Raw genomic sequence first — 23,997 nt, forward strand, 5'->3', positions numbered from 1 at the left:
ATTGCCCTTCAAAGGTGTAGAAATAATTGCCCTTCCTATTGGGGGATTGAAATATCTTTTTTCTCCACACCTTGGTCATTGCATTGAATTATCAAATTTAATTATTTTTATTAGCATAAGTGAAAAAATTTAAATTTAATTTGCTTTTATGTAATTTGTGTTGGAAATTCTTCAATTTGTATGATTGAGGGTGAGTAATTTTTCATATGTTTAAGAGCCCCTGATAAGTTTCTATGATCTATCTATTCGTGTACTTTGTCCACTCTTCTATTAGATTTGTAGTGTTTTTCTCATTCAAGGACGACTTCATCGGAGGGGTAGCAGGAGTCCCTCTGTGACATATGTTGTGACTGTTTTATCCTCGGTGTGGTTATATACTCGTAGTTTCCTTGTGGTAGGCATTGCTCTGCAAACAAGACTTATGTTTCCCAGATGACACAAATATGAAAGATTTTCATTCACTATGGATAACTTTTTATTCTTTAGAGGTGCATGTGCTAATTCTTTCTCTTTTTCATTTTTCCTCTCACACATACCATGCACAGATTGGCCAGTATGAACCAGTATGATTGTGTTGGTTTTCTCGCAACTTTATATTCAAAATTCTCTCCATGAAGCATCCATATTATATCAGTCTTGGCTTGATAGCTGCAATGACTTCCAAAGCACCTAGAATAAGATCCAAACTTCTCCCCTGACTTCTGTGATCAAACACTTGCCCCATCTGCAACCTCATGATAGACAATCTCCCCATACCTTTCATATCTCTCTGTTCCAAGCATGCTGGTTTTCCTTCTGTTCCTCAGACACATGAGACATGATATTCTCTCTACTTGGAAAAACCTCATCTTCCCACATTTTCCGCTTAAATATGATTCCTCCAGAGTTTTCTCTGGAGACTTAATGGAACACAGTCTCCTCCACACCCACCTCTAGAACATCAGCTCCAAAACAGCACTAACTTGCCCTCTCATTCATCACCTAGAATACTACTTGTGATGCTTAATTTTATGTGTTAACTTGGCTAGATTATGGTAGCCAATAGTTTCCTCAAACACTAGTTTAGATGTTGCTGTGAAGATATTTTTTAGATATGATTCACATTTATTTAATTTAATTATTTAATTAATTTATTTATTTTGAGAGAGAGAGAGTAGGGGGGGGGGGTGGGAGGGGGGGAGAGAGAGAATCCCAAGCAGGCTCCATACCCAGTACAGAGCCTGACACCGGGCTCAATCTCATGACCCTGAAATCATGATCTGTGCTGAAATCAAGAGTTGGATGCTTAACCAACTGAGCCACCAGGTTCCCCCAGGTGTAACTGACATTTAAAATAGACTTTAAGTAGAGCAGATTACCTCCATGGTGTGGGTGGATCCTGTCCAATCAGTTGAAGACCTTATGAGAAAAACTGAGGTCTCCAGAAGAGGAAGGAATTCTACTTCCAAACGGTTTTTGGCCACAAGACTAAGACATCAACTTCTGTCGGAAACTCCAGCCAGTTGGCCTGCCCTCCAGATCTAAGACTTGCCAGCCTCCATGACCACACAAGCCAATTCCCTTACATTTCTTTCTCTATGCAGATGATAGAAGATAGATACATAGATAGATACTATTGATACCATTCGTTCTATTTCTCTGCAGAACCCTAACTAATACACCTAATATGTTACTCTATGCCCATCACATAAAAAGCTCACTCACTGCAGATTTCATTGACGCTGTGGTTTCTGCCCAGCAGAGCCTCACTTCTTACCTCTGAAGAACCATGTATCCCAATTGAAAAGTGTGACTTCAAATCAGACGGCAGTGACTCATTTCCGAACCAATAGCACCAAACATTTTTCACTGCTTTGCATTACTCCTCATATTTAAATATTCCATGCGAGCTAAAAGAAGATATTAATTTTGCCTGATACAAAATAATTTAAATATATTATCCAAAATGTTGTTGATTTAATGATCCAGTATACCTAAAAGTGCCTAGACTTCATCTAATCATCCAAGAAGGGACCCATATTTCATCCAATATATAATTGACATTTCATATTTAATTCATATAAAGTTTATATGAATATGTTTACATCATCACACAGACTGTACTACCTACACGTGTTACCTTACTGACAGCAAAGAGTCTTTAATTTAAAGGAAAGAAAGGCTTTCTTGCTGTCAGAACTATATAGAATGGGGGAAGAAATGTGTAGCAATTTACCAGTTTATGTTAAAGATTGGCTGATACTGATAGAGGAAATTCAAAAATTATATTGTATTTCTTGAGATGGAAATACCATTTTTCTGATTATAATAACATGGGCATGTTATTCAAAAATGTAAGCACTACCTTGAAGTGTATGAAGTGCAAAATTTTATTATTGCATTTCCCCTTCTCCCAGCCACTTAGAGTTTTGTAACATTTGGGGTCCACTGACTTTTAAGCTACTTTCCAAACTTGAGATTCATTTCCTTCATGATTGTAAGACTCTTGGATTTCTTATTCAGTATCTAAAAGATTCATATCTTGAACTCATTGTGGCTTCCATTACATATAAAACTGATGAGACACAGAACTTTGTAAGTAGTTTATACAAATACTCAAAAAAATTTGCATTTATCTATTTCCCCAGGAAAACAAAACAACAACAAAAATCTTAAAACATTTCCTGATTTGAGTATAGTTATGAGAAATGAACTCTTCAGAACAACGAGATAAATAATTATATTAATCAAGCACGTCAAAACATAAAGGTCAATATCCTCCAAATGCTACATTCATTAATATGCAAGTAGGTGCAAATCATATTTTGGAAACCCATTTCAACATTATCGAACAAAGCTTATATATTTGCCTTGAAGAATGCATCAGAAAATAAGGATTTTGTTGGTTGGGCAATAAAATGTACTCATAACTGATGAGATGTTCTAATAAAATTTATGAGACTATACTGGAGTCTATTTGAAGAAGAAAGTATTATGAATAAGTGGCTGTTCTCTTTCATCTCTCTCCTGGTGTTTTATTTTAAAATATAATAAATCATTTGCTGATGAATTTATATGCTCTGCTGCAGAAATACAGGACTAGACTAAGAAAAACTATGTGTCCACTTTATAGTTTAGCAAACTTACACCTATTTTACTGAACAGGGAAGAGTTTCTCGCATGTAAGCTCAATATGAAAATGAAGGATAAATAAGGAACTGCTCTGGCTAAAATAGGTAGAGGCATCCTGGAGGCCTTTTAGACGGCTGTTGTTTTGCACTAACACAATCTGGAAGTCACACGTCTACGGAACTGTGATGAAATCCGTAACCCCAAATAGATAACAACTTCTGTGCCAAACAGATGGGAAAAGGTCCTTTAGGTTTCCAGTTCAGTAAACTTTTATCTTGCTATCTTTTTTTTTTTTAAATCTTCCTCTACCCACAATCCCTGATGGAAACAAGTTAACAAGTTTAAAACAGTTTGTGTGTACTGTGTAGGTCTGGCAAGAAACCCGGTAGAGACACGGTGAAGGCTGATGTTCAAACTCATTTTGTTCCAGGGATTCTCTTCACATTATGTATTTCCTTTGGGAATTCAATGGATGGAAAGGAATGGCCAGAAGGGGAGCAGCCTTGAAACGGTCATGTCACCAAAACAATCTGGTGTGTGACATACTGAAATTTAGTATGGCTTCGGAGACTGATTTCCAGTCAACTGGTAGTTCATTAATGATCAACCCTAAGATGCTACAGCCAGTGACTGAATATTCCCGAACTACTGCTTAGGAGCAAACTATTTTTATTTTATCTTTATAGTGCTTTTTCTTTGTAAATTAACCTTTAGTGATCCCTTAAGAAAACTCCTATGTTGCGTGGGTACAACTCAGACAATAATTCTCTACAGTTAGAGTATTTGATTAACTTCCTATCAAGACATCTATTCTTTACTTACAACCTCGATGAAATTATCATTTAAAATATTAAATAATATCAAGAAAATATTAATAAGGGACTATCTCCTACTCCAAACCAAGATCCTTAATACCAATTTTTACCAACTCATAAACTAACCTCCATACAGATCTGTGTTTTCCAAATGAGTCTTCTGAAGAGAGAAGTTCAATCCAATAGGGTTTTATTTCTATTGAAGTAATAAATGAGTATACAGTGTTGAATAAGAAGATTTAACAGTTGTTGAATGTTTACTATGTGATAGCTAGGACTCTAAATTGTGTCTGTGAATAACATTTTATTCTCAAATACGAGACAGGTATTATTGTCAGCCACATTTTAAAAAATAGCATAACGGATACAATTAGTGGTTAATGAACGTGCCTGAATTCACTTTACTAGTAAGTGGCTAATCTTTACTGAGAACCTTGGTAGCCTGCCTCCTGAGCCTAACATTTGTAACCTCTGGGCTTTAAGGGCTTTCTGAATGAATGGCTGGTATAATGAACAAAAGGGAGGCTCAATACTAAATAGGACACGCCCATGAAGCTCAAATGAAAGCGTGCTGAGGAGAAAAGATAATCTGAAAGGTTACCCACAAATGGAAATAATGCAATTAACAGGCCACCAACTTGAGGCATTTCTTTCGAGATTGCATTTGCTCCCACTCTCTCTTGCTTCCAAGTCTGCTGATTAAAATTCCATCCAACCTCGAAGATTCTGCAAACTATTCACACTTGTAATTATTTGCTCCGTGTTCATGTCCTCTATATCCTAATCTGATGAGAGATGGCTCATGGCTGTCTTGTCCATCACTGTGTCCCCCGTGTCTAGAACAATGTGAGAGTAGCTACTTGACAATGTAATTTTTCATGTCTTCTCATTTTTGTACCTCTATCTTTTATTATAGAATTTTCAAACATCTACAAATACAGAGACTAGGCAGCCCTGTACCTATAATACAGCTTCCATAATTATCCACACACTGAAAACCTTGTATGACCCTCTTCTCCCCATTCACTGAATTATTTTAAAAGCAAATCCTAGACCTCATCTAATCTCATCCATAAATATTTTAGAGAAGTTATTTTAAATGAGTGAGTGGAAAAAAAAATGAATGGAGACCCCTATCACATATTACCTCTTTTATTAAATACTTTTTGAATCCCCTCGATCAAATGAGATTTCCACCCCTAATTATTTGAAAGCCTGTGGGATTTTTTGGTGTTCCTTACTTCATAGCATCTGTTCCGCTGTGTACAGAGTGTGAACATGTTCTCTACCTGTTTTTAGATTCTAAGCCCCTCAGAGGTGGGGACAATGTCTTACATTTGCATATCATTCGAGGGCTACTGCAGTGTTCTGAACTTAGAATCTAGTTTTCTGTTTCCTACACACCAGTTCCAAATGCATGCAAAAAGATCTAAAATAGCCCTCTTTCTGTTTCCATTTCAGCCAAGAACAAGACAATAGACGGGATCCCAAACTCAGGTGTTAGATAAGAAAAGCAGATGACTAAAACCTGTTTTCAGTTCATCTTCATATCCACCTTAATTGTATAAAAGGATTGAGGTTGAGGAGGCCGAAGGAGAGAATTTCTCTGAAGAAACTTGTTGGGACAGCTGTGGCATTCTCCCATTCATTCATCCTAAGTGAGAGAGGCTTTAGGGATCCTTGGAGTTTGAAAAGATTAAAAGGACTGGGAGTAGATCTATGCCTAAGAACAGCAGCCCCATGGAGGAAGGTCCCCACCTAGCAGCAGAGTAACGAGATGGAGCTACGCAGGGCATAGGCCATACTCCCACCAGAAGCCAGAGAGAGAGAAGCAGTGTTTCTATGGTCTAGAGAAGATCATGTTGGAGAACAAGACCCCACCAGAAGATCTCAGCAGCAAGAAGCCAGAGGTTTACCATCAGAGGAAGAAAAATGGGGAGGAGGCATTGTCTTGAGCCCACGAAGCCTTAGATCAGCTCTTCACACCTGCCAAGCTAGGACTCAGTAGCGAGAAATACAAAATTATCAGTCGAAAGGAACTTCCTCTTCTCTCTCACTTCTGCCCCATCATCCCTCAAGCTCCCAAGATGGGGGAGCTGGAAACACTGCCTGGAGGTCAAGGAGGACATGAGGTCAGTGTGTGGACGAGGAGAACACAAGGTTGTCCACTCCCCACCACAGGCCCCTCCTAGACTGACTCAGTACCCGACTGAGGAATGGGGAGAAACGACCACTTGGAGTTTTGATTATTAAGTTGGATTAGACCTTTTTGTTACAGAATTTAGACTTTTTATGGGACTGAATTTAATTACTAAATTTACACTGGTTGTGGGACTAATGACAATAAAAAGTCCTTTAGACATTAATTGTGACCAAAGGCTTTTGAGAATTGGCCATGACTTCATTCTAGTGACACAGTAGAAAGGAGCCTTCTGAGGAGGTTTAATGAGGCAGTTCCCACTCTCACCTTTCTGAGTCCAACTCCCTGAATATAACGATTACACACTTAACAGGAGACATGAGGCTACTAAGCCAGTAAGCCAGGGAAGAGGGATTCAGAAGAAACATCTCAGTTCAGAAGATGGGATAACATGCAATTATTACCAAATTAATGGAGCATTTTTAGAAAAGACCAAAATGTGTATATTGACCTGGAAAAAAAATGGATATTTTCCTAGGTTTTAACACTAGTTAGGAAAGTCAGGACTTGGAGCAAAGCTGATACAAAGCGCATCCTCTTGCTACTGTCTATGTCATTTTCTACAGAACCAAACTACTGCAGGCACCACTCAAAGAAAAATTATTTGCCAAGCAAGTGTACTAGAGTAAGGCAGAGAGAGATTGTACACAACCAAGAAGTCTGCGAAGCCGACATGTCAGCCATTCCTGCATTTGTCCTGTTGGACCTGAAATGTGTATTCTGCAATGGGATGAACTGGACAGTCCCTTATATCTAAAACCATACTTTTTTTAATTTTTTTCACAAAAGAGCAAAAATATTTCAGTTTGTCCCTTACTGAGGATTATAAACTCAGGCTTTTGACCTTGGGCAGGCCTTGGCACTTTTATCCACCCCCAACCCAGAGGCCTCATCTGTGATAAAAATAATCACATCTAGTATGTCTCTAACCCAGAATACATGAACTTCTTAGAATTCTTTAGACTCTGGTTTCCCCAAAACAACTACGGAAATGCACACGATGAGACAGGCATGATTTTAAGGTTAAGTCAGAAAGCAAACCAATCAACATCTAGAGTCAGGCACAGGCAGAAACTCCTACGACTCATCTTATTTCTTCTCACCTTTCAGCACTCAGTTTTAAACCCACATATTACCCACCAGAGTCTTATCACCGTGCCACCTCCCCAACCCCCACATCTCTCAGTTCTCAATAACACTTGTAAAATTTCGTGTTCCTCAGAGTCCTCTTATCTTTAAAAAATTACTGATAGGTGTTCAATGATACTAATCATTCTTAACTCGTCAGGTAATACAGGAGTTCTGTTATGAAAGAAATTGCAGTAGAGAAGAAGAAAGAAGATCTATGACATATAAATGCAAAAAGTATGAGAGGCGTCATGGTGGAGTTAGAGGTTATGAACAGACACAAATGAGGGGACTTGTTTCATGAGGACTCCAGATTAAAGTGGGAGTTTGGCAAAGCTGGACATACAGCTGCATGCAGAAAATGGTGTAGTTGAAAATCATTCCATTAATAGTGGGAAACTCAGAGCCCACGGTAGACTGCTGTGATGGGGTCAGGGTGGGATGTCTCCTCACCACATCTCTTAAGCCTCTTTGAATTCTGAACCACATCAGATGGGCCATAGGTATGATAATAATGATGATTATAATGAAGGTCCAAGATCGAAATTTCAAGGGGGGGGGAAGAAATACAAAACAGATTGTTGTTTTTGTTGTTGTTTGTTTTTTTAATTTTTTTTTAAAGATTTTACTTATTTATTTATTTGAGAGAGAGAGCGAGAGAAACAGCATGAGAGGGGAGAGGGTCAGAGGGAAAAGCAGGCTCCTCGCTGAGCTGGGAGCCCAACGTGGGACTCGATCCCAGGACTCCGGGATCATGACCTGAGCCGAAGGCAGTCGCCCAGCCAAAACAGATTGTTGTTTAAGTCACGAAGAACATACTGCCTTTGCACAAGCAACACAGGAAAAGCAACTAGGTGTTACATTAATGAAAATCAGAACAATCCTGAGAACTGATTGCTTTGTAGTCCCCAACATTTGGAAACTAGGCCAGGTGTTTAAAAAAAAAAAAGAGAGATAAATAAAATATAGTTGAATGCAGCAAGGTCAAGAAGAAGAAAGATTGAAGATGAGTAGTTTTTCAGATATATAATGTAAAGGGGAAAAAATGAGGTTACAAGGTATTATATTTATACTTCAATTAAAAATAAAAAAATTTAAGTTTTTAAAGAAATGTATGAACCAAGGAGGTGCATACAAGGATCAGCCAGCAGCTTTGTATCACAAAATAAATACACAGATATATTCGGATATCTATCTATATATATATACATATATATATATATATATACACACACACAGATATATTCTGATAAATAAAAAATAAACACACAGGTCTATTTGGAGATATATATATATATATATATATATAAAATACACACACACACACACACACACACACACACACATAAATCTCCAGGAAAAATATCATTGTCTGGAAATCTGATAATAGAGAAGTATAAAGACTCGGAGACTTGTAAGGTTTTATATTTTTATCTGATTTTTAAAAATTCAATTTTATTCTGTTGGAAGGGGCACCTTATCATAACAGTTTGAAAGGAAAACACTGAATTATGAAAGAAGCATTAAGGAACAATAACTCAAGACGAAGTAGAAATCATGTGGATTATTAATTTTAGGAGGACACCTCACAGCTACTGGCTAGTCTGAGAGTTGCTGTGCAGGTCATAAATTCCCAGAGACTGAGGGAGAGTAACTGAATTAACCGTCTATTAATCAGAAAGGAAAAGGAAGCCCTGGTAATTAAGTAGCTGTCACCTGCACATCAATACTCGGAAAGCCGAAGTGCAAACCATCAAACAATCAATTTGTAATCACAGAGAACTGAGAACAGAGCTCTGAGAACAGAAAGACTGACACAACACGCCTTTCAGAGAACAATTTTGTTTCATGATGAAGTGACAGGAGGGGCAGATAAGAGGGACTTTGACAGATAGAGACTGCATGGAATTCGGTAATACATTTTCATCTTAAACCAGAAGTTCTTTGAACTGTTGATCTCAATGTGGCCGCAGAGTACAGGGCATGCATGCTGTCTTTGAAATCATTTGAATTAAAGTAGATGTTTTGTTTCACAAATTAAACACTCCTTATATACTACAGATACTTGAGATATTTTCAGCTACAATCACAAAGGAATTCCACCTCTTTTGATGAGCACAAAGGTAATTTCACCCAATTTTATAGGACTGTCATAATATTGAAACAATCAGTATGGCTCTCCTATTCTTTGAGACAGCACGTCTGTGCACATAAATAATCTTATCAATCATCTCCTAAAAAATGCCTTCAGGAGAAGAAGTCTTGCCAAAATAATCACTTTGCTCTTACAATGAATGATAGACAGTCTTGGCCACCAATTTATCCTATTGATGTGGCATAATTTCTCTAGGATGAATCTGATGAGTATTATAATCCACCATAAGAAAGGAAAAACTACTATCATACCCAAATGTAGGATACATTCACTTGATACTCATTTCTTCACAATGTGATGGCATTATTTATCTCAACTAAGTGCAGATCTCTGAAATGAATGTTTTATTTGAGGATCATAGTGCTTTTGAACAGTGATCACTGCTATGCTTCCTTTTTTCTTTAGGAGAAAGTAGCTAATAATTCAAGATTGCAACATTCATCAGGACTTGACTTTATGTTGAAGACTTCTTACACAAACTCACTAGTTCAGTATTTACCCATACCCATTACTGCTTTGATAAAACTATATCACAAAATTACTACGAAAATCCAACTTAGCTAGAAATTCTATGTAAAAATAGCACTTTCACTTCAAAAAAAGCATTATAAAAAGAAAACAATAACATCCCATAATTCTAACATCACTGCAACATCTGTTCTCCTTAATCATAAATACAATGCAAATAAAAAAAAACCCAGTACTTCTTAAGTATATTAGCAGTTTCCATGTAACTGTCCAAAAATATTCTAGGCAGAGCCAATATTGCTTTTTTTTATTTATTCAGATCTGCTGGTAAAATATGTAATATCTTAGTTTTAACTATTTTTAATTTAATAATTATTTGAAATTATTCCACATTAGCAGATAAAAATATGCACAGTTTTTGACAAACACATAATATTCCATGGTGAAGGCACCACAATTAACCAGATGTGATGGATATTTAGGTTTTAGCACTGACTTTGCCCTGAAGGGAAAAAATGTCCTGCTGTATGTTTATGTCAAGAATTGGCTGAGCCACAAATAAAAATACAATTCAAATAATATAGTTTTTTTAAAAAAAAGTCAAGCATACAAGAGAGTTTTCTCAAGATCAAATAGAAAAGAGATACCGCCCAATCAGCTTGCTTTGGAGCATGAGGGAGTCAAGTTTTGGGAGAATTAAATGAGATAATGCTTGCAAAACCTTGGCTGACTGCCAGAAAATAATCAGGGCTGAAAAACGTTCATTTTGAAAGTTGCGCGGAGATGGCGCTAGAGAGCCAGTGTGTGAGGCCTGTCTGCCAGCAGGTGAGCCAAGAGGAGTGGAAGTGGGTAGTGGATGGACCTGAAGAAATATTCTCAAGGATAGGAAAGTGACAGTTAAGGTGATGAGGTAGAAGGGTTGTTTGAGAGAAGATTAAGGCAAAGTGTAAGGTGTTCTCAGGAGAGTGGAGTCGAACAGTGCACTTGGAAGTGGCCGACAGGAGGCTGGGTGGTACAGCGAAGGGGAGATTAAGCTGGAAGCAAATGAGAATCATGAGAATCCCTCATTTTCTTTAACAGAAATGTGGATACTTTGTACAGAGAATTCTTGCTAAAGATGAGCTTTTTTTTTTTTATTCCTAAACCATGAATGAGGTCTTAAGAAATACACGATATAGAAGAAAATATATTCTTTGAGTTGAAAATACGATCTCTCTAAAGTTTTCCCAAATCATTGATTTCCCCAATAGCATTTCCTGTTATACAAACTCCAGACCAAACAGTCGAGAGGAGTGGGGCAAGCTGACACTAAGGTTCTTGTAGCACTCTAGAATGAGATGATATAGTGTAAGGCAATATATCACGTTTTTATATAATATACTAAATCTTTCATTAATCACCATGGGATTCTCATTAGCCCTTGTGTTAATACACAAAAAGTTCAATTCCAGCTTGAACAAACTGAGAGGAGAAAGCAGAAGTCAAAGTATAATTTAATTATTAGATCTAAGTGGCAGAATTTTCAGTGACATGAAGACTAAAAGAAATCAGTTCCAGGCATACTATGAGTGCTCTCAAGAAAGGCAAGAAAGGTAAATTTAGAAAATATGTTCTAACATCCAAAGGACATAATGAACAAAGAACACTAGCCATGTCAGCCAAATATTATATTTAAATTTAATTATGTTCCTGTAGTTAATAATTTTTTTCTGCAAAATCTAAGAATCTCTAGGAGACACTCAGATATAAACTACAGAATAATCATTTATTGTATCAGGAAATAAGCTTTAACTATAATAAATATGATCACACAGAAATACATAAACAGTTTTTATTATTTAAATGTATTTAATTGGAGTATATGTTTGTCATGGTAAGCTTAATTTGCTAATGACTTCTTTTTTTAGCTAATGATATTCCAGTTCAACTTAGCGCTCTTGTGGTAACTAAACCACCTATCTTCATGTGGAGTAGGCATGTTTGTAAATCAGAAAGCTTAACACCCTATTTCTCTTTTTGCAGATTGTTCAAAATAAAATACATGAAAACATTCAAGTTCAAATGCAACCCAAGCCAACATTCTGTAACAATCATCAGCACTGGAAAATCAAAAGAGCAATTCCCAACCAATTATTAATGACCACTGTTATATATTATGGAGGGAGAATTTAGGACTTTCTCAAGATCAGGAGATTATTTCAGAGTACGATCAGTTATAGGAAGCAAAGGAAAAGAAAATGTCAAAGAAATTCTAGACAATGAGGAAAAAAATGGTAAAAAATTTCACTCCTGAGCTTGAGAACAATTGACAACACACAAATAAATAATGCTTCAAACAGACACACATGGACGTACCCCCACTCTAACATAGATACTCACATGCACACACACACATACACAAAGAGACAATTGTAGGACGGACATATTAACACTGCTGAGACTCATATTCATATATCCATGAATCTTTGCACAGGTATTCACATTTCACTGAATTTCTTCACTTTCTAAAATTCATAAAGCTAAATGAAAAAAGTAAGATACTTGATAAACAAGACAGACTGGACAGAAGGTAAATAATACTTATCGAAAAAATGGATTATTGGTAGGTCTGAGATAGGTAGAAAGGAAGAAAGAATGTTCAAACACCACAGAATTGTTATCACATTTCTAAAATGTCAAAAAGGATCAAATCTATTTCTAACAAACTAAAGAGACGAAACTGATGTAAACTCTAACCTATGGGGCAAAGTTAAAACTGAAGTGGTCCATTCAAGACCCAGGAAAAGAAAGCAAGGATGAAAAGAGCCATGATATTTTCACAGACCACTACACATAAAATACCTTTTTACTATATCTTCCCCATTCCAGCACGGCAGCCCATCAGCAGCGGCTAATTCATTAACACAAAGCTCATCAGCCAGGCCTCCATAGAACGTCCTGTACAGTCGAAGACTGTTGATAAATTCTCTGAATGGGAAAACAAAGAAAACAATTAAAACCAAAAATCCACAATAAATGCCAATATAAATGGCATAATTTGTTATGCATGACATACAGAATGCACTTTTTTTATTTTCACTGCTTATTTTTTATATATTCTCAATACTTTTCTAACAATCAAGATAAATACGGTATTTTTTTTAAAAAAGAATGCTAGTATTCAAATTTACTCTTTGTTGTTGTTGTTGTTGTTTTTAAAGATTTTATTTATTTATTTGAGAGCGAGAGACACAACGAGAGAGGGAACACAAGCAGGGGGAGTGGGAGAGGGAGAAGCAGGCTTCCCGCCGAGCAGGGAGCCCGATGCGGGGCTCGATCCCAGGATCTTGGGATCATGACCCGAGCCGAAGGCAGACGCCCAACCGACTGAGCCACCCAGGTACCCCAAATTTACTCTTTTGCATCCAAGTTTTCACAGGGTATGAATTTTATATAATCCAGTCTGAGAAGTCGTGAAGAGTACATACACACACGCATCCCACTTTATCTAAGTATCCCTAAAAGCCTTTAATAGGTGTGCCATCTAAATCACAGTGATACTACTTACTTTTCCATACAGAAATATCAGAAATTGATTAACAAGCTAATCAATTGCTTACTGATTAAAAGTTTATTAAACTTGGGTGGTTTTCCTATTTGGGTCTTCTCTTTGGTGTTTAACAACATAAAATAGTATGTCTTCACTGATGTGGGAAACAGAGGCAGAAGAAAAATTATTAAATTTCCTTACTACCTACAGCCCATTGACAAGTCCTTGAAACAGGCAGAGTGACCTTCCTCTAGGGACTCAATTTCCTGGATGTTAATACTTTGCTAAGGGCAACAGGCTTATCTTAGCCTGACCCTAAAAATTCCTTTGGAAATTTCCTATATCTCTACCCCCCAAGATACATGTTGGCAATCATCCCCCAAGCATATGATATACATTTGAAGGGTCTCATGACTCAGATTTTATTAGACAGTAATAAATGGCACTTTCCCAACAGCTAAGCCCCCTGAAGTTCCTGGAAACCTTGCTTCCAAAATACCTGGGAGACTTACATGCTATCCCCAACTCCCTCCCAACTTGAAAGTACACAATGGGCCATTTCTCATGAACCCCGTGCAGCTCTTTCTGCCCACGGGTCCTGTCCCCGTGCTTTAATAAAACCATCTTTTTGCACCAAAGGCATCTCAATAATTCTTTCTTGGCCATCAGCTTTAAACCCTAACGTTTCTCCTACATCATTCACTAAATACAAAAAACCCCAAATACATAACACGTTTCAAAAGCACGAAAATAAAAGTCGTTGGAAGGAATATTATTTAATACATTGACTTTTTCCCCCCCTCTCATACTACATCTCTTTCCCCCATTAATTATCGGAAGGGAAAATTCAACAAAAAAGTAGTTGGCTTTTTAACTTAAAAAGCCAAAACTTTCAAGTTTTAAAATCAAAGTTTTGAGGTCCTAAGAACCTGAATTTTAGCATTTCAGAAAACCAAGTCCTAAAAACTATACTTCTGAACTTTTTAAACATAAACTAAAGTTTTGGACAATGAAATGAAAAGCCATTAACTTAATACAGAAGACATGTCCTCTGGACTAAAATACAGGGACAGGAGAAAGAAAGCAAACCAGAAATCCATAGGTTGAGTAGTTAAAATGCAGCAATTATAAAATTGCATCCCCCACTGATATTTTAAAAATACCTGCTTTAAAAATGAGATCAAAGAGGAGGGTGGCTCTAAATTATAGCTGAAATGAGCAAATTTTAAAAAAAATTAAATCCGATTTTGACAGCACTGATGCTCAACTGTATTAATTTTAAAATTCTCTCTCTTAGCGGTTTCCAAAGAGCTCTTTGTGTAAATGGCTGGAGTTATGAGTAACTACCAATCTACAGGAAGGATAAATGTCATTTTCAAATATGTAACATCTGAAATCAGAGAGATCTGAAGTTCCCACAGCAAATGTTTGGTGAGTATTTAACCAAACTTTTAGCAAAGCTTGATCAGACATGTAATAACATGACTGCAGGAAGTATAAATCTGACTTCTAACTTATACTCAATTCCCCCAATAAAGTATGCTGTATTTTCTCACGAGCATAGTAACCACTCATTTATACTTATTTATACTTTTTTTAGGGGGAGAGGCAGAGGGAGAGGGAGAGGGAGAGAAAGACTCTTAAACAGGCTCCACGCCCAGCACAGTGCCCAACACCGGGCTTGATCTTAAGCCCCTAAGATCACGACCTGAGCCAAAATCAAGAGTCAGATGGCTTAATCGAGGTGCCCCTATACTTATTTATACTTTAAGTTGGTTTCCTCTACTAGAAAATAAGTCCCCCTTCCCACCCCATGAGGGCCATATTCCTACTAACTGGAATGCATGAACAAATACCAATTCCGATGTTGCAGCTACTAAAACATAATGGATGAAGCCAACTGATTCTTTCCTAGAGGGGTGGGGTTTAATAAATGGAAAGATGTGTGACTTCTGTCCCGAATTCTGTTTACTATAAATGATCACCTATTCAGAATCAAAGAGTCTTCTAGAAGTGAAGAGCCCTGGCACAAATGACTGGAATGTTGAGATCTCCAAATTGATGAGCTAAAACTGAATTGATATTTCTTATGGACCCCAAACCTCTTCCTCCAATCTCAGCGAATGGTGCCTTCACAACCAGTAGATCATACTGGGTAAAGCTTTACATCTTTCTTGCCTAGTCCTCTTTCCCCATGCTACTCTCATGGCCTTCGGTGAAGCCCTTATCATCTCTCTGGAATTACTGCACTCTAATCTCTTCCTTGACAATCACCTCTCATCCTCCAAGAAATCCACCTCTTAAAATTCAAATGTGATATCCCCCAGACTATGTCACTCATTTGCTTAAAGCCATCAATGGCTCTCTCTTCTCTACAGGAGAAAATCTAAATTTCTTGGAAAGGCATATAAGGCACCCTCTCTCACCTCCATTTCAGCAGCAAAGCAAACCAAACTTTAGGCTTCCACAAAAGTGAGAGACTTACTGTTCCCCAAACATACCTTCAGGCCTCTGCATGAGTTCCCTCTGAAAGCATCATATCCTAGAAGATTTCCATTCACTCTGTAAAGCAGCTATAACTTTACTCTATAAAGTTACTTGTCACAAACTACTAAACACTATTGAGTACCAAGCTCCGTGTTGGCACTATAGCTAAATAAGAGTCCCTACCTTCTAAGAATGCACTTTCTGGTGAAAATCTACAATAATAGCACAGTGTTAATAGTGCCGCATTTGAGCACAGAGAAGGAATCAGGAAATATGTACAAACAAGATACTACTTCAGTATTTCATGCAAAAAAAAAAAAAAAGCAAACAAACAAAAAACAATAAGCAAATGTAAAGAGGAAAGAGAATCTTGTATATTCCGAGAGTCATATGCAGTTAGGAAGTGGGGAGTGGGCTTATGGGAATTATAGTTAAAAGGTAGGAAGACGCCAGTTTGTAATCAGCCTTATTGATCACCAAAAAACTGTTTCAGTTTTCTTCAGAAGGCAGTGGGAGCCATTAAAAGTTTTCCAGCAAGCGAGTGATGGCCTCGTGACAGTATTGTGGAAATAGGTAGAAAGTCAGTGAGGTCACTTAGCGGGCTATAACCAAGACTCAGGGGGAGGAAATATGAGGATGAGAAAAAAACACCTGTCAGTGAGCATCATGAAAAGTGTTAGATTTGAAAGACATTAGGAATCTAGAACTGACAGTAAAAGTAAAAGTTTTAATATAACTCCTAACTGTCTTTCTCACCCCCCTAAGGTGACTGAGGGGATGATTATCTCAGTGCTATTCACTGAGACAAGAAATAAAGGAAGGGAAACACAACTCTTTCAATGTCCCACACTACACTTAGGATTGCTCTTCTCCTGTTCAATATTTTTATCTTTCCGTGGCACATATCACTGTCTATTCTAGCATGTCATGTACTTACTTATTATGTTTTACTGTTTCTTATCTGTCTCCCATGCTAGAAGAAAAGATTCAGGCAGGCAGGGCCTTTTTTTTTTTTTTTTTTGGTTTTACTCACCGATATAGATCTTAAAGCTGTGAAGGCATATAGTAAGCTCAATAATTAGTAATTAAATTAATAAGAGTTAAAACTAATTAATAATTAAGTCTATGCTATGTTCAGTTTGCGATTTCTTTGGAACATACAGAAAGAGAAATCATGTAAAATGCTACTTTCAGACCTACTACGTGTAACATCATCTGGGGATCTTGCCATAATGCAGACTCAATAGTCCTGGGGTAGAACCCAAGATTCTACATTTCAATGAAGCACTCAGATGATGCTGCAGCTACTGGTACAAGAACCGTGAATACCGTGGATGTTTGCTGTTGGATATGTAACCTTGGAATCAGGGGACTGGGTGTGTGATGTGAGAGTCATTATCTCTAGAGATGGTGACTGATGTCATGAATGTGGATGAAATCTCTCAGGCAAATAACAGGTAGTAAGAAAAAGTCAAAGGAACTCTGAAGTGCATTGAGCAAAGGAAGAAAATCTCCAATGATAAGAGCTGTGAACATTAAAGAATAGGAGAATTTGAACCTAGAGAGATTCCCCACAGTGTAAAATGCCATTATGAGAGGTTACTTAAAATAATGAAAATGTCCTTTATATGTGGTCCCTCAAAAATTCGTACATTGAGACAAGGCCTTTAAAAGGTAAATAGGCTCAAATGAGGTCATATGGGTAGATCCTAATTCAATAGGACTGGTGTCCTAATAACAAGAAGAGATGGGAGGGGTGCATGTGCACAGAGGAGAGGCCATATGAGGACGCACAGCGGAAGCAGCTGTCTGCAAGACAAAGAGAGAAACCTTAGGAGAAACCAAACCTGTCAGCATCTTGATCTTGGACTTCCAGCTTCCAGAACTGTGAGAACATTGATGCCTGTTGTTTAAGCCACCTGGTCTGTGGTACTTTGTTATGGCAGGCCTAGCAAACTAATACAATAATGAAAGCATTTGAAATTGAGTAATGGCCTTCAGATTTGCAGTATGATGAATATTAAAGAGAAAGTGAGAAACTAAGAGTAGAGTCCCAAAGACGAACATTAAGGGAGTTTTGTGTGTGTGTGTGTGTGTGTCTGTGTGAATATGCAAGAGATTTGAAAATATTTGTGTATGAAAGGGAAGGAGATAGCAAGGGTTTGTGGTTCATTAGATTGTTCGGAAATATCCCAGTTCTCTACATTCTGGGCACAAAGCCACTCTGAAGCTAGCTTTAGTATGTGACTTGCTCTGGGTTCTAGTAAGTGTATGCAGAGTGATGTATGTACCCTTCAAGCTTAAGCTTTAAGAACCAATGTGGTTTTGCCAACTTCCGTTTCCCTCTCCCCTGACTGCTGGCAATGTGTCACAGGGAGGCTGGTTGGTCATTCAGAGGCTTAAATCAAGGGCCACTTGAGCAGCGCCCCCTGCTGGTCCAAAATGTGAACAGGCTAAAATGTGAAGGAAAACGCTTTTGAACCAATGTTAGGTTGTTTGCTACCATATCATAATTTAGTCTTTCCTAATTGATAAAAAGATAGAAAAAGAAAAATTAAAAATTGATAGGTCACAAATTCTGAAGAGAGAGGAAGAGTTACTTTAAAGAGATTAGCTTTGGAACAAATTCTCTAAGACTAAAAAGGACTGAAGAAAGTCTGTGGAAGTTAAGATAAAGTTTTGGTTTGTGAAGACAGAAATCTGAAGGGAGATCCTGCTTCAGAACTTTATATTCTGTGTTTGGAGGTTTTTAGGTCACAGGAATTAAGAGCAGCATTTGTTGCAAGAAGTGGTTGCCCTGGAGGGCCAAGGGATCTACACTGGATATAGAAAAACCTGAATTGGGAAATGAAGGGGATAAAGCACCGGTAGCTATAATGAGGTAAAAAAGATGTATCTACTGCCACAGAGCCAATTAATGTTGGTCCTATTACAAGAATCCATACTTACAGTTCCCAGGTCAATCCTTGGCCTACTGCACACCATCATGCCTCCTTTTCAAGTTTTGCATGAAAAGTCTCAATGAATAAAATACTCTATTCTTTGGATGATTCGAAATTTAACTTCCGGGAAGGGTGACTATATCCATGCAATTATTTTTCTACAGTTATGAGAGTCTTTCCAGTTAAAACTAGGAGCATAATAAATGTAGGGAGATGCTAAAATTTCCAGCTAATTATCCTTGATGGGCTATGTTACAAATGTCCGCTGTTCACCTTAATCTTCAGACATATTAGTCTTGCCAGTAACAGAAAATATTTTTTTAAATTTTTAAAATATTAAAAAAAAACAGAAAAACATTCTTTGTCAGAATATTTATTCAAAGCATCTATGTCAAGGCCGTAAACAAATTAATACCTTCTCATCTGGGCCTGCAACAGTTTAACAAATGACCTGCCTGTGGAGTTTTGCCCCCCTGTCTTCTGTTCACTGCATGTCCCATGTTGTAACCAGAAATCAGCCCAACACTTGACCGTTTCACAACCCTAACGCTTCAGATGAAATGTCTTACCATGGCACACAATCTCTCCACTCTCCAGCCCTTAGCCTCCCATGTCAGTCCCCCTTCCCTCCACTCACACACCCCAGCCAAAACTGCACACTTATACTCACACAGCAGAAGACACTTCCATATTTACAGGATAAGAATCTGAGTTTAGCATATGCAGCTTCCTCTAACCCTGGACAGCCTTTTCCGCTCTCACTCTCCCAAACTTCTGCCCGTCCTTCAAGATCCAGCTTAAAGCTCATCTGCCTTCTACGTCCTTGTCTGACCAGTATGCACAGTTTTGTTTGCTCATCCTTGTTTCTTACACAGCACTTGGCGTCTGTTTCGCAGTCCTGGCTATCTGATATTATAATCCCTAATGTTTGTACGTCTGTCTCCCTGGGTAGAGGGCTCGTTCAATACAGGCAAGAGCCACGTCTTCTTTATATCCCCAGGGTTTGGGTCACAGTTTGGTACCCAACAGGCCATCAACAAATTCTCCCTGGAATTGGTCCCAGATGCCGTCTGAGTTTTTAACCGTGCCAGAATTAGAAGTTTCTAAAAGAAAAGCATTTTTTAAATGATAACAATAATTGAAATTCCTCGAAGGATCCAGTTGACTTGGGAAACTTGAAATTAGAAAACCCATTCCTAGACTGTGGGGAAACAGACCTTCCTCGTGTGCTGCGTTAGAAAATGAAGAACTTAAAAGGGCAGGACCTCAAGCTGTGCGAGACTACACAGGCTCAAGTCGGAGTGCATATATATGAGCTGCTGAAATTAATATGTGGGGACATAATATTTAGTCACACTGCTCTGTAAGACAGCTATCATAATTAATACCTCACAGATAGACTGTGTTACAAAAACAGAAAGAGCCTGAGACCATCTGTTCCAGGGGCTTTTTGTCCTAACTGCACATTGTCATCGCCAAGGAAATATTTAAACTCTAACTCCTAGATTTTCCCTCATTCAGATGTATTGGTCTGGAGTGGGACCTGGGCATCCAAGTGTTTCTGGAAGCTTCCTATAAGATCCATATGTATGGCCAGGGTAGAGGACCCATGATTTAGTCTAGTTCTCTTATTTTGAAACTAAGGAAAAGCAAAAATCAGAGAAGGTAAAAACATGTGAAAAGCGAGGAAGTTATCTACTCAGGAATTTATTCGTAGCAGACCTCAACATCTTTCACTAATTAATTAACTAAATAATCATTAGTAAACATGCCATCACTTAGCCAAGTCAGCTGATATTGAATATCTGATAAATCAAAGCTGAATGAATCTTTATATAGAAGAATAGTTCCATCCGTTTCAAAAATTTTCCTGAAATTATCACCCTGTTAACAGAACACAATCAGTAGATTCTTAGACCAGAAAACATAGATAGATCACTTCTGTCTGCCAAAATCTGCACTTAGAAGACACTATGTTTAAACAGGATTTATCTGTATATTTCTACCAGTCTGAAAGGTCTGGTGAAGGACGCAGGGAGCGGGGCAAATTCTGCTCCCTGGCTAATGAGCAGCTTTGTCCACTGTGCTAGCACCATAAAGAGGAAAAAGGCTGTGGCACAATTGATCATTCAGAGCTTGCAGCCTTGTTTGCCCTGAGCTTACTAAAGGCAAGGGAGAAACATGGACCAGCATAGTTATTGCTTCATTGCTTCCCATGCCCTTGAGGCCAGCAGTGCCAGAAAGGGCTCCTGATGCATCACGTGGTAAAAAAAAAAAAAATATGAAAGGAAATGCAACTCACCCTGAAGTGTCATTTATAGTTTGGTTGACATAGGAATGCCCAGTTACTACTATCAAAATGAGCAATGCTCCTGATTGGCTGGACCATTATAATCGACTTTAGTAACTTTATAATCGACTTAGTAATTTTAAGGATAAAATTAACATAAACAGCTTTTCATAAACAGTGCAATGAATAAAAAAGGCACATGAAGAACAAGTTAATATCCGTGCCTCTATAGTGTGTCCATCTGTAACCCACGTTAGCAGCCTGGTATGCTTTCTTCAGTTGCTCTAATGTGCACGCTAACAAGTAACCAAAAACAGACAGAGATAAAGAAAGACATAGTAACGGTTTGTTTTAACAAAACTGGGACCAAGCTATATACATGGACACGCAATTGGCTTTTCTCACTTGACAATATATCATTAACCCATTTCAAATGAATAAATCTTGGTCTTACTTTTTTGATATAGCTGTATAATATTCCATAATCTTAATATAGCAACTCTACCGTAATCTACCAAAATATTCCACTAAACTAATTTATATTTTAATTAATAAGGCTGATACGTTCCTCATACGTCTGGCTTAAAGAGTGGCAACCACATGTTTCAAACTTTGCTGATCTCCCAGGGAGCTGTTTTCACTTAAGCATATGGCCCTGATTTTACATTTGATTTTGCATTTCATTTCATTAGATGTTGCTGAACACAGAGCTATATTCAAAAGGCAAGCCTCTCGATCTTATATCTTTATCTAGCAGGAATTTGTTTCAATTTTAAAACATTCATAAACAGTCACTTCCTCTCCTTTTTTTCCAACTGAACACAATGTAAAAGAGATGATTTCTAATTTTGACCCAAACTAATTATCTGGAACAGTATTGGAGAAGAATCTTATTTTCAAATGGAACTTTTCTCTGTGGAATGTTTCAGACTACACGTTCCTTTATTTAATGACACGTATTGATTTTTTTTTTACCCCCTAAAGTCAGTCCACAAATAATACAGAACCCAAATTAAAAGCAGCGCTTCCCATACTGTTTGAAAATATCTGTCGAACAAAGGTCAAATGTGCAGTTTGCTAGTTAATGGCCTGAGGCAAAGTTAAGGTTAATGTGGCACTAATGAGCAGGCTCAACCCTGTAGAGATGTCTGACCACAGTTGTCAAACAGCAGACATTTAAAATGTCAATCTCCCACTCAGCAGAGGAAATCTATAATTACACGTTTCCAGATAAGAACTATTTTCTCTTGTGTTTCTGAATCTATATTTAATAAGTTTATTTTATTGTCAACTAAGTCATTCTATTTGACAAAATATTTTTATAATCGTCAAAATAGAAAAATATTTAGATTACTGTTCTACAGCGGTAACAGTTCTTGCTGTAAATGCTTGAAAGTAATTAAATTTATACAGTCAGATTAGCTAGCGGGAAAACTGAAATCTAGTTTGCTGGCCCCTTTCCATAGACTTTGTGACACATGGAAAGGTGGGTAGAAAAAGGTGACTATGACACAGAGAAAGCAATGCAATGTGTAGCACCATTTATCACAAATGTAAATGTGTTACAAGCACATTGTACTTGTATTTGCTTAAAAAGAAAAAAAAAACCTATTTTTCTGAAAAGAGAAATTCATAAAGTGTGCTCTCTGAACCCCACTTGAATCCGCTCTTCATTATGGAAGCTGTGACGGAAGGATCCGCACCATTCTCAAAGAGAAGTATTTTTTTTTCTGACTAAATGATTCCAGGTTTTTTTCTCCTCATAGGAAGTCTTCTTGTTCACATGACATGATTTCCCTTCCTTAGAAGATTTACTGTGCTTTCTCAACAAAGCTGAAGGGGTTAAGATGGGCAGTTGGTTGGGGAGCACCAAGGGAAGGAATGAGAAGAAGAAATGGAAAGGAGCCCTGGAGATATGCCAATATCCTCAGATATTCTCTGCAGAAGATTCTTTTCGACATGGGCTCTATGTTTAACACTCCGTCGTGGTGATTTTACACCAGTTCTGAGTGGGACATTCACATCCATCTATACAATTAATGGAGACACCTCTATTCCTCACTTTTCAGTAATGCTCCAAACCCAACACATTGCCATTAAATGTCTCAGTAAAAAGCACCCTTTCTGAAAGCATCCTCCTTTAAAAAGAGTGATTTAAACCTGATGTCAAAACTAGGTCTTCAAAACTCTCATCTCGTTTTCCCATATTGTAAAAATGTACCGTAAAAAGCCCTGACTGTTCTCCATTAAAAAGGACTTTAAACAAAGATCTTAATTGATTTATAAAAATAAACACAAGATCACATGTCCAATATTTAAACAAATTTGAGCATCCAGCCCAAAAGAGGTGAGACATAATTTCTCCTACCTCATGATTTTTTTCGTTTTAGTAAAAATATGCAATTATCTGCTCAGTTCTACTGGTTTCAGGAAGCATGCTATTGCTTTTTCAACAGGAAAAAAAAAACGTCTAGGACATGATTGGGTCAAGACCAATAAGAAGATTAAATCAAAAGATTTTTGCAGATCTAACGATTCTAGTATACTTCCTTAATACTAAAAATCATTACTGAGTACCTATACCGAGATTCAGCATTTAAGGTCAAATCTTGAATGTTACTCTTTTTTGCAGTAAAATGTTTTCTATGGTTACTAACATTTTAACTATAAACTCTGTGACTTAGAGGATATGAGAACATATTCTGTACAATATTTTCCTCTCTCAGCATGAGCAGAAAACTAATAAAAAAACCTTTCCCTTTAATAGTCTGCCAATAAATGGGCTTCTTCCTCATTCCTTCTTCTGTTTTTTTTTTATTTTTTATTTTTTTTCCATTTTGTGATTTCAATCCTCTATTCCTGGTCACTGCTA

At 37.5% G+C, this 23,997-nt stretch overlaps 1 protein-coding gene across 6 annotated transcripts in view; it reads right to left on the bottom strand.

The window, feature by feature from the left end:
• GPC5 (glypican 5) overlaps nt 1-23,997 on the bottom strand; it is a 1,342,862-nt gene that overhangs the window by 1,003,770 nt on the left and 315,095 nt on the right. For all 6 annotated transcript variants that reach the window (XR_003519145.1, XR_003519143.1, XR_003519144.1 and 3 more), the window contains exon 5: nt 12,719-12,844. Coding sequence is in view for 3 of the 6 variants with exons in the window: in XM_027589722.2 (XP_027445523.1) it covers nt 12,719-12,844 (126 nt within the window). In the remaining 3 variants the exon portion in view is untranslated. The remainder of the gene's footprint in view (nt 1-12,718; nt 12,845-23,997) is intronic.

This window comes from Zalophus californianus, chromosome 3 (genome assembly GCF_009762305.2).
Source record: "Zalophus californianus isolate mZalCal1 chromosome 3, mZalCal1.pri.v2, whole genome shotgun sequence".
In the NCBI taxonomy this organism is placed as follows: domain Eukaryota; kingdom Metazoa; phylum Chordata; class Mammalia; order Carnivora; family Otariidae; genus Zalophus; species Zalophus californianus.